The 12,551-nt window shown below is 34.2% G+C and overlaps 1 protein-coding gene across 6 annotated transcripts in view; it reads right to left on the reverse strand.

Annotated features, from left to right (window-relative positions):
* The window catches only part of EPC1 (enhancer of polycomb 1), a 94,362-nt gene that overhangs the window by 28,400 nt on the left and 53,411 nt on the right, over positions 1-12,551 (reverse strand). For 5 of the 6 annotated variants that reach the window (XM_078075349.1, XM_078075345.1, XM_036099597.2 and 2 more), the window contains exon 2: positions 1,524-1,683. In XM_078075349.1, coding sequence (XP_077931475.1) covers positions 1,524-1,623 — 100 coding nt within the window. In that variant the 5' untranslated portion in view covers positions 1,624-1,683. Of the gene's footprint in view, positions 1-1,523; positions 1,684-2,257; positions 2,445-12,551 lie in introns of those variants that run through there. The other variant, XM_078075346.1, reaches the window with a different exon arrangement.

A 12,551-nucleotide genomic window follows, 5' to 3' on the forward strand; every position in this document is an offset into this window, starting at 1 on the left:
TAACTTTGGACTCTTCTGACCATAATTTAATCCACTAGTTACCAGTAAAATGTGTTTTGTGGGTTTTGGTCATCAATGAGCAGTCTATTTGTAAAACAGGCATTCCAAATTTTTTTTCTGTTATGATAATGTAAATTGATTAATATAATTTTATCTTACTTAATCCTGCTTTAACCTAAAAGCATGCACTTGTAAGATAATATAACCTGTGGCTGTGGAAAACAGTTACATATATGGATCTGATGATGATCTGTAACTTTCAAATTGCCATGATTTTTCAGAGAACTAATTTTTATGTTCTAATGTTGGTCAAATTTGTTTAAGATGTCTGTGTCTATGTCTTATATGTAATTAAACATGTGAGTGGGCAAGAAAGCACATGCCACTTATTTATTTCACTTCAAAGTAACCTTTAGTAAATTGGAAAAAAATTCTTTTTTCTAAAGGAAATCAATAAATTAAGGTGCAAGTTAGAATTAAAGAGAAAAAAACATTAAGTTAAAAATAACAAATGCCAATACAGGCACTATCTTTAGTTTTGCATTTTCATATTTAACAAACAGTAAAATAAATGTTTAGAATCCATGACAGAAACTAGATCATATGGAGGAAAGGTTAAATGAGAAAAGTAGTTAATTCATTTTAAATAATTTCTAAAAACAACACAGATTTATATGGTCCTGAAAAAAGTTTAGACAGGTCACTGGAAAACCCTCTTTAGAAAGGTCAACACAATAATGAAAGCTGTACCAATTTTACCTTAGTAAACTTTCAACTACGTTTTAAAGTTGTCAACTACTTGCGGATTGAGTGAATGAAATGTATTCTCCTAAGTTTATAAGCTCTCAGCTATTCACCATCAAATGTGATAGCCATCAAAGGATCATTGCTAATGAAGAACTCATCACTACCAAGTGAAACAAGTTACCACCTAGAACACTAAAAGTTAGTAGGATCACAGACCAGAGGTTGGCAAACTATTGGTCCATGGGCCAATACTGGGTTGCCATCTGTTTTGATCAATAAAGTTTTATTGAAACATAGCCATGTCCATTTGTTTACATATTGTCAACTGCTAATTTTGCCTTTCTTTCAACAGTATAGCTGAAGAATTGTGACAGACTGAATGACCCAAAAAAGCTAAGACACACACTATCTGACCCTTTTTAGAAAAAGTTTGCTGATTCCCGACTTTTACTAAGACGTTCTTTAAGGCTACTATCACTATTTCTGAATAGTAAGAAAACCATTTCTACATCTCAGGTATATTCTTTATCCTATTTGTCTAAAGTAGTATAAGATCACATGCTGAGATGAAACTAAAAACTTAGGATGAAAATGCCATCTTTTTTGTCAGGCAGAAATCTCAATTTTAAAAGTTGAAAATGGGCTCTAGGAACTCTCTAGCTGATGCTAGTCAATGAAATGGGTACTGAAAATGGCCTTGAACAGGTAAAACTGTGTCAAGAGTTAAGCAGAAAATAGCTACAGAAAATATAATAATTAAAAGAGTAATTACTTACGCTGTATGTGAATAAGCTGCTTTGGCATCTTAAATTCCCCAGGATATATAGACTCATAGTAAGCGATATTACTTTCTGCTTCTGGGACTGGTATGACCATATTATCCCTCTTCTCGCCATACACCTGCTGTGCTGAAATAGCCCGCTGAAGATGGTGTTCCTAAAAACAGGAAGAAATAGGTAAGTTTATGTATTTAAAAAATAGCAAGCAGAACGTGTAGCCTCATTAAGACTTTTCTGTTCATTTGTTTTAAAACCGGATTTTATTTTATTTTTTTTAAGATTTTATTTATTTATTTGACAGAGAGAGAGTGAGAGAGGGAACACAAGCATGGGAGTGGGAGAGGGAGAAGCACGCCAAGCAGGGAGCCCGATGTGGGGCTCGATCCCAGTACCTGGGCCCATGACCTGAGCCAAAGGCAGATGCTTGACTGAGCCACCCAGGTATCCCAAAACTGGAAGGATTTTAGTAGCCTTGAAAGGATGCTAATAATACAATTACTGGTAAGCACATTTTAAGTAGAAACAAGGTTTTGTTAGATACACTGTATATTTCCTCAATTTAAGAAACGTACTACACCAAAATTGAGTTAAATTATGCAAAAAATTCCAAAAAACTGACTAAACTGTTACTTTAAGTTTGCATTTTACAGATGAGATTCAAAGAAAAAGGGCTAAAACATTTACATTTGTATGAAGAAAGCAGGCTATGGATAAAAAAAAAATATTCTAACCTTTTCATAGAATGCTTCATAAATCTGGAAAGCACTTTCATACAAATCAACTAATATGGTCTTTTCAAAGAAGGGCAGAGTATCCTCTCCATTTTTATTTGATGAAAACTGACACATTCAAATCCAGTCTTTTGCCTCGATAACCCCTTAAGAATTTCCAGAGCCCAGTATAGGGGTTGAAAACCCATACTGGGGCTTCAGAGTCTGTGACTCCTGGAAAGACACTTTAGTCTTCTGTTTCCTAAAGTATGAGAAAAATAATCTACTTTAAGGCTTGGTTGGAGATTTAAGTAAGATAAATGTGCAAAAACTGATAATGCCTGGCATAAAACAGGTACTTGAAATAAGCTTTGGTTTAGTCACCACACAGGAAGATTTTACCAGTTTGTGATACCACCAGCTGCCATAAAAATATCTGTTCTCACTCAGCCCTATCATCCCTGAATTTTGGTAAACATTTCATTAAATTTAAACTAGCTTTTAAAAATATATAAAATTCAAGTTCAAGGATGAAAAATATTCCAATGGTATGAAAATAGAAAATTCCAGTCCTCATAAGTACCCTGTTTTAAGTAAAAAAAAAAAAAAAATATATATATATATATTCATATAGGATTTAAAAGTCAGAATTCTACTGTGCAACACCTAGAGCTTTATTCCTAGGGCTTTGGTTCATTAGGTATATCCTGGAGATCTTTCTATACTGACCCTTCTACTACAATTTTTGCAGCAGCTGCATTGTATGGATGTACCATAATTTATTTAACCAGACACTAATTTATAGGAAAAAATCCCCTGGAGACAACCTAAATGCCTATTCTTCTCCCTGAATGCTACAAAAATCACACCTGTACTATTATATACAAAACATCTTTGTGGATTTGTGAAAGCATCTGTAGGACAACTACAAAAAAGTCCTCAAAGGGCATATGAGGTTCCAACAACATACACCATCATTCCTTGTAGTATCTTTTTTTTTTAAAGATTTATTTGAGAGAGAGAAAGCATGACCACACGAGTGGGAGGGAGAGGGAGAGAGAATCTCAAGCAGACTCTGCGCTGAGCGCGGACCCCACATTGGGCTCTATCTCATGACTCTGAGATCAAACCTGAGCCAAAACTAAGAGTTGGACGCTTAACCGACCGCACCACCCAGGTGCCCCTCCTTGTAATATCTTCTTAATGACTCTTTTTAAAATTTTAAAATCATCCATCTTGTCATTTTAGGTTAATTCTATTATAATGACGATTTTTTTCCTTAAATGTTGCTGCTGTTTGCTCATTTTCAAAAGAGCTACTTTTCTTTTTTGACATTTAAATAGATTATTTCCTTTTTAAGGAAATTGGCCCCATGTAATAAATTTTCCTAATATTTTCCTGAAGTATGACTTCTCATTTTGTTTAGAGTCTTTTTTCCATGCAAGAAAGTTCTATTAGTCACATTTATTAATCTTTTCCTTTATGATTTTGTCATGCTTAATAACAGGTATAAACTGTATACTCACAAACTAGGGTGTAAACAAATACTTTCTTTTTTTATAACTCAATTTTAGCTTTGATTCGGGCTCCCTAATGGCCAAATGTACCCTCTTATACTTTGATATAGTTTGTTGTTCTATCTACTGGCCCTTATCTATTGACACAGGGTGCCTCCGTAAGCTCCGGCTGGGAAGTCAGTCACACCTTTTCTATTCTCAGATTCCTTCAAATGTCAAGAAAAATTTTCTTTGACCTATGCCCCACATACATATCAAACTCAAGGAGGAAGTGGGGAAGCAAGGCATATTATTCTTAATTTGCATTCTGTTCCTACTTTAGAACAATTAATCTATCATAATTTCTCGTGTAGGTGAACATGTGAGAAATATGGTTTATCTTTTTATTTTTTGTGTAAGGAGAGATAATTTAATGATTAAAAATGTACCTGTATCATAGAATAAATTTCCCTTGCACTTGGGAGTATTCCTAAGCTTTTTCCTACTCTATCCAAACTGTCTCTTATGCCAGTATTTAACTTATTTTAAAGTGTAGCCTCATACTACATTTTATTATCTAGTAAGGCAATTCCTCCTTCATAATTCTTTTTCAGAATATTCCTGGCTATCTCAATTGTTTTTCTAGATGAAGCATAAAGAAAATTACTTTCTATGTGTGAAGCGGGACCTCTAAAGCATTTTGATTTTTACAGGCAATATAGAATGCTGGTTAAGAACATGGACTTTGGTAATCAAGAGGGCTCTGGATTTGAATGTTGGCACGATGTTTTAGTAGCTCTAGGACTTTAGGACTTGAGATATTTATCCCAATATGTTTTATTATCTGTAAATGTACACTGTTACCTACCATATGGAATTGTGGTTAAGATAAAATACCTGAGACCTACTAACTATCCAATATATGGTAGCAAATATATATCTTTCATTATTATAAAAGCTAAAGAGTCTTCCATATGCTTAATAGTTACCATTTATATTCTCTCTAGTATGAACAGTGTTCTATAGAAAGATTTTTCCTTATGGTTTTATCCATTTTCCATAACTGTGAATTCAAATTTTTGTTTATCAATATCAGAGTGACTACTTACTGCTTTTAAAAAAATCTTATTTGTAGTTTTTTGTTTCATAAAATATTTCACACAATTTTCTCCTATCTTTAACAGTCAAGAAAATGATTTCCCCTTAATACATGGCTTATAGGGATGGTGTCTTGATGTGTACAACATACTTTCAAATGGTTCAACTATAAAAATATTTTATTATAGAATAAGAAAAAATACAGCAAAGCATTAACAATTTTGGAGTCTAGTTTGAGTATATAGTTGTTCAGCTTTTCTCTAAGTTTGAAAATTCTTATAATAAAAAGTTAAAGAAGAATAGAGTACTAAGGATCCTAAATGTGTATAATATGCAGCATTTATGGTTAAGTTCTTCTAAGTCTTACAAAAGGATTCTTCAACAACTGGGGTATAACTTTATATATTCCTATTTACGCTCTCCCCATGTATGTCTGAGGACTCTAAGACAGGAAGGGGACCAAACATGGGCCAATATGGCTAGAGCACGGTGGTGAGAGGGGAGAGTAACAGATGCTATCTGCTCAGGGGATTAACACCAAATCATGCAGAGTCATTGGTCATGTTAAAGATCTGTCCTTTTACTAAGAGCAAGAGTTAACTGAGAGGTTTTAAAAGATCACCCTAGTTGCTATATAGACAATAGACCATATTCTATAAAATGAAATATGTGTAGCTTTTAAATGGTTCAGAATAATATTTAATGATATGGAAAAAAACCCCATCAATTTATGAAGCAAAAAAAGCTCTGAAAACTGGATGTTCAGAATATTTGTATTAATTACTCTTTTTTAAAAGAAAAAGACATGATTGAACATAAGCACATTCAGAAAAAAGAGTTAAAGTAGATGAGCATATATACAAAACAATCCTCCTCTTTATACTCCTTTATTCCTTGTCTTATTTTTTCATAGCTCTTATCATCCTCTGACATGTCATATGTTTGTTCACGGCTGTCACCCTTTCCTCCCCGCCCCTCACCTCAATCTAAGCATCATGAAGGCAGGGATTTTTGCCTGTTTCGTTCATTGCTAAATAGCCACCCTATAACAGTGCTGGGCACAGAGCACAGTGCTTAAATATTTGCTGAATAAATGATATATGTATGTATCTATGCATTCATGCACAGACATATACATAAAGTATCAAAGTATATACACCAAAAATTTAAACAGATTATCTCCAGGTGGTACAATTTTGAAATGTTCTTTTGTAATTTTATTTCCCGTATTTCTTAAAATGTACTTGTGATACCTTTTGACAAAAAAAAAAAAAAAAAGGGAGTACATTTCACGAAATGATTTTCTAAAACATCAATAATTTCTAAAAGACATAATTTATTTGGTTCAGCAAAACTTTCCCATTTAAGTTAGTTCAAGAGTAAAATACACTTGCAGCTTTCCAGGTAAAGAAAGTATTTTTAAAACCCAAAACTATATACATCTATTTCTAGGAAATAGAATGTTAAATTACATAATAGTAACATTAAATTATAAGTGAAAATGAGATTCTTGCTTTGAGTAGAAAGGTGTAGAATGGTGAAGCCAAGTAAAAAATGAAATAAACTAGAATGAGTTCTGAATTCAATTCAGTAATTATTGAATGCCTTGACTAAATACCTAAGATAATCCAATTTTAAATTACAATTATATAAAAAGTTAGAAGTTCCTTGAAGATAGTATCTGTCATTGAAATTTTTGAATAAGTCTACATGCAACATTGAATAGGCCAGCTGTGTTCAAATAACTTCAAATAGTCCAATAAAGAGTTTGACAGTTAAAAAAAGATAGAATGCTGGATTCTAAACTTAGATTTTTTTTTTTAACTTTAGGACTTCTAAGCGCTTTTAACATGCTAATGTAAGTTGTGGTTGTTCCACAGCAGGGATGCAGTCATTCAAGCCTATGACCACAGAATCATTTTTTCAGAAAGTATCTATTAATAGCTCACAGAGAACTTTTGTAATACAGTCTGGGAAATGTTGGTATAGAACAAAAACTAGAGATACGGAGCAGAATATCTAGGATTAAGTTTATTCATTCATTAATTTAGTCCTTATTTATTGAGTGCCAATCATGTACCTGGCACTGGGAACACAATGTTGTAAATAAAATACACATAGTTCCTAAGGCTGTAGAGCTTACACTCTAGTAGGGAGAACAGATACTAACAAAACAGCCCTAAAAATAAACTGTACATTGTGATAAGTGCTCTGAAGAAAAAGATACAGTGTGTTATGGTAAAAGAAAAGGACATCAAGGACAGTATCATTTTCAGTAGTGCAAAGGGACATTTAAGCTAACATTGGCAGCAATGGGAGTTAAAAGATTGTTTTAAGAAAAGGGGATAACTATGTTTTTGTTTTTTTTTAAAGATTTTATTTATTTATTTGACAGAGACACAGCGAGAGAGGGAACACAAGCAGGGGGAGAGGGAGAGGGAGAAGCAGGCTTCCCGATGAGCAGGGAGCCCGATGCGGGGCTCGATCCCAGGACCCTGGGATCATGACTGGAGCCGAAGGCAGATGCTTAACTACTGAGCCACCCAGGCGCCCCAGGGGATAACTATGTTTGAAGACCACTTACGTATTTGACACAGTGGGTAGGTAAAATATCTTTATATTATAGAATATTTATATTAAGCACAGTTGCAAGAATTAATCACCAAAACACCAAGAAAAATTCCAATTTTTCATAGAATAACAGAGGCATAAATTCTCGTTTGGTTTTACAGGTGAACAAAGTAAATAAAATTAAATAATCTAAAGAATTCTTTAATATTTGATCTTACATAACTGGAATTAGATGAACTACAACTTATGATTAAGCAAGTAACTTAAAAAAGGTTCTTGCACTGTAATTATGTTTTCTATACACAGCAATATGGACAATAAAAAAGAGGATCAGAAAAGACTGAACGATGATCTTTAAGGTTCAGAGGCACCCTGTCAAGTCTCTGTGAACCTTGCTATCATGGCACTGGGCTCCAAAAGTATTCACTCCTGTTACTTCAGCCTGCCTAGTACACTGAAAGGGCATGGGTCTTACAGACAGAGACCTACTCAAGAATCCTAGCTTCCTCATCAGACAACAGCAAATCACTCTGCTAGCTATTTGTATTATTTTTTGTTTTTTTCCCCTTACCCATCTTTTCCTCTCTTCTCTCCATCAGTAAATGTTTTTTCTTTTACTCTCCTCTTCGTTATTTTTGTTTACCTCTAGAAAAATAATTGCCCTTCCAGGTGGCTTTTTATGGTTTTTGTTAAATGCATTGGTAGTTAATGTGAAAGGATTAACTGGCTCTGAACAGGGCATGTCACTTGCATTTGAGAAATCAGAAAACACCATTTTTAATCATTAAGTGAGAATGACATTAGCTATGTGTAGATAAAACCTATCTGAAGAGACATTACTGCAAATGTGTCTTAAACATCTGCTCTGTGCCTCTGCTCACATGGATGGATACATCTGCTGACATTACCATTCACCATACCCCCACTCCACCATGGAAAATTCCCACTTGTTCTTCAAAGTCTGGTTTAAAATTACCTTTCCTCTCTCTCCCCTTAGCAGAAATGCTCCCCAATTTGTGCTTCTACAGTACTACAGTCTGTACTTAGAAATTGTAATTATTTGTTTATATACTGATCTCCAAAATGTAGACACTATGTTTAATTAACCTTTGTATTTTTTCCTTTTAAAGATGTATTCTCTTGTATTATTTGGGGACCCTGATTTTTTTAAGGATGAGGACTAAATACAATTATCCTGATAACCTGCTCAGCATCTAGTACAATATTTTCCAGTACTTTATAAAATATCATTAAAGAAAAATGGTATCAGTCTAAATAAAGTGCATAAAAAATAAAAAGAATATTTCTATTTACTTTATAATATCTAATACATATTAGCAAACCAAAAAGAGCTATTCAAAGTTATATTGTACAAATTCCTAAACAAAGATTAAATTATATTCACTTATTCATTAAGGTTTTATTTAAGCAAATAATGACCTTAACACTTAAACATAATAATTAAGACCACATTTAGACCTTTTGGGTTATGGAATTAAAAACAGGTTATTATACGCAACAATGTATAAAATTCCTTGGGGGAAATAAGTGATTACTAATTTGTAAAAGGCCACTTAAGAAATTTAACCCCCTGATTATTTATGCATGTAGAGCTAGACTCCATTGCTACCTGAAAAGCACTGAGCTGAATTACTTTCTCTCCTATTTTCTAATGACATTTCTAAGAACTAAAACATCAATGCCTATTCAGGAACATGGCTCCAGCAAGGACTCCGTAGTTTTTCTACATCCAAACAGCCGAATTCTTGATTGGCTCATTATTATAACTTTGACTGGTTTCCCTACATCCATTTTTTGGCCATTCTTCTACAGAATAGCCAATCTGTTAATATTCAAGTCAAATCATGCCATTATTCCATTTAAAATATTCCAATTATTTCTTACCTCATTCAGAATAAAAGCCAAAGTTCTTAAAACTGCTTATGAGGTCCAGCATGATTTGCATTCCCCTCTCCTTGTTACCTTTCTGGCATCATGTACGATTCTCTTCACTCACTCTGCTCTTGCGTACTAGATTCCTTGCTTTGTTTTCAAACTTAAATAGCTTGCTCCCTCACCTTCTTCAAGTATTTGTTCAAAAGTCATCTTTGCTAACAGATCATTCCTTGCCAGCTCTCCTACTGTACACCCCCCAGAATGGCTAAACTCAAGGCTCACAACATCAAATGGTGGTGAGGATGTGGAATAACCAGAACTCTTATACACTGTTAATGATAAAAAGGTACGCAGATCTCATAAAACCAAACATACACAGTCCATAGGGCCCAGCAATCCCACTCACAGGTATTTACCCAAGCCCCAACAAGACGTGAATAAGACCATTCATATGATTTTATTCCTAACAGTCCCAAAGTGGAAACAACCCAGATGTCCATCAACAGGACAGATGAACAAACTAGGGCAGAGTTAATACAATGGAATATTATTCTACAACAAAAAGGAACTGCTAATGCATGCAACAATATGAGTAAGTCCCAAAAACATTGAGGTGAGTAAAAACAGATTTACACAAGAGAGTCCACATTCTTTGCGTCCATTTATGTGAAGTTTTAAAACAGGCAAAAATAATCTATGGTGAAAAAAATCAAAACAGTACTTGTTTCTGGGGAGTGGTGGCAAGGATTGATTGGAAAGGGGAACGAAGAGATTTTCAGTGATGACGGTAATAATGCTCCATATCTAGATGAGGGTTGGGTTATGAAAGTATATGAACTGTCAAAATTCAGATAATATAAACTAATTATTTGTGAATTTCTGTGCATGTAAATTTTACCTCAAAAGGAAAAAAAAGGTAAATACTGAACCGAAATTAATGACATCTATGCTGAAATATTTAGGAAAACATGTACTATCTGCAGTTTCCTTTGATATGCACCAAAAAAAAAAAAAATGGAGAGATGATGGATGTGTGATAAAGCAAGTACAGTAAAATGTTAGTAGGAGAATCTAGCTAGTGGGTATATAGATGGTCACTGCAAATTCTTGAAACTTCACTGTATGTTTGAAAATTTTCACAACAAAATGTTGCAAAAAATATGGAATCACTCCCCTCTCTTAACCCCAGAACACTTTATCCGCCCCCCTGCTTTGTTTTCCTCTATAGCACTTACCTCCTTATAGACTACTGAATTTACTTACTGTTTTATTTATTGTCGTCTCCTCTACTTAAAAGATAAGATCCATGAAGGTAGGAATTTGTTTTTTGCTTAGCTTTACCTCAGGTCTAGAACTGTGCCTAACACACACAAATATCCAATAAATATTTACTGAATAAACGAGCCAGTGAATTGGGCCAGTTATTTAAGGTCCACAAATACTGGCCTGGAACAGAATTCATAAAAAACTAAGATTAAATTTCATAAAAGCAAAGAAAAAATTAAGACTTGAACACATTTTGCTTTTGTATTTAAAATACTCAAGGTGAATAGTTAAAATAGTCGAAGATATGGACTATTTGGGAAGGAAAAGAACGATTCAATACTTATTATTTTCTACAAGGAATAAATGGTAAAAGATCCTAGGACTATTACCCTCTACCCCTCCTCCCACTTAAAGCTCAGTATCTTGAAATTACTTTTATTTCTAGAGTATAAAACAGTAAAAGATTGCTAAGGTTCAGGTAAAAAAGTCCAGTCTTGTTACTTCTCTGTAGTGTGAAATATTTGTCAATTTACTACTTTTCTTACAAAATATTCAGGACATAAAGTTACTAAGTAGCATGGTGGTCAAAGGCAGCCCTAGGCAAAATTAAGTTCAATTTTGATGCTTGTCTTCTCATGTCCTTTATTTGTAGCCCTTACATCCCTTTAGACTTGGATTGTCCTGCATTTACCAAGAGCCTACATGCCCAGTGTTATAACTGGCATGTGAAGGGGAAGGGACTAAAATTAGTTTCTTTCTATTCTTACAGGTGACAATCTAAGTGGAATGTTTCCCTAAAAATTAAATTTAAAAAGGCCCGAGAAGCTCTTTTTTTTTGGTTATAATCTTTCTGCTGATGATTTCTAAACCTCCAACATATCCTGGAGAGCTAGTCATCTGCCATTATTTAATGCCTTTTAACTTATGCAGTCAAATAAAATACAAACGGTGTTTCTCATTTTGGGGGGTTAATACCCTAAATCAACAGCTTGAATAATCTAATTTAAGCGTGTCTAAAACTAAACATGTTTATATAATCTAATACAAACAAAAGCTATGCCAAGACTTAGTCCTTAGCCCTTGCACATACTCACTCTTGCAATTTCATCCACTTTCATAGCTTTAACTGCCATTTGTATGCTGATGACATGATTCAAAATCCTAATTTCTAGCCCAGAATTCTGCTAAACTCCAGGCTTATGTATAAAGACCTCTTACTACATGTTCTACAGATAGACTTCACATAACATGAACATCCCCATGTGCTGACTCTCCAAATCTATTCTTCCTCCAGTATTACCTATTGCAGTGAATTAACAGCACCATCATATATCCAGTCACCCAAGCCAGAAGCCTTGACTTTTCCATCTCTCTCTTGCTTCCGACTTCCCCATTTCCAAACAAGGCCATCAAATCCTACAGATTTTTCATTCATTTTAGGTCTAGAAATCATTCAGTGCCTTTTTTTTTTTTTTTAATCCCACTGTCTTCAGTTCAGGCAGCAACTAGCCTCCTTACTTCTGGTATCACACTATTCTCCAATTACCTTCTATAGCTGTAGCTGCCAGGGTCTCTCTGAAAGTTGGATCCCATCACTCTCACATTTAATCCTTGGCTCTCTACTGCCTTCAGGATGAAATTCAAACTTCTTGGCATGGCAAACAAGGTCCTTCGTGATCTAGCTCTAGCTAATTCTTTTGGTCCAACACCTTACCACTTTCTACTCTGAATTTCACACTCTAGCCATAGGGAACATCTAATAGACCTTTCTAGTAATACCTACATGTGATGTTCCCTTTCTTTAAGTCCATCTAAATCTCTCTCTCTTGTTTATAATTCTACTAGGATATCTACCCCTTTCAAAAACTCTCTTACAACTATTACATAACACTATCACAGTGGTAGAATAGAATACAGGTACAGGTGATTTTTTAAATGTCTATAAAAGTTCATATAATTAGCTGGATTCAAACCCAGCTGTGACTCTA

Source organism: Halichoerus grypus, chromosome 6 (genome assembly GCF_964656455.1).
Source record: "Halichoerus grypus chromosome 6, mHalGry1.hap1.1, whole genome shotgun sequence".
NCBI lineage: Eukaryota > Metazoa > Chordata > Mammalia > Carnivora > Phocidae > Halichoerus > Halichoerus grypus.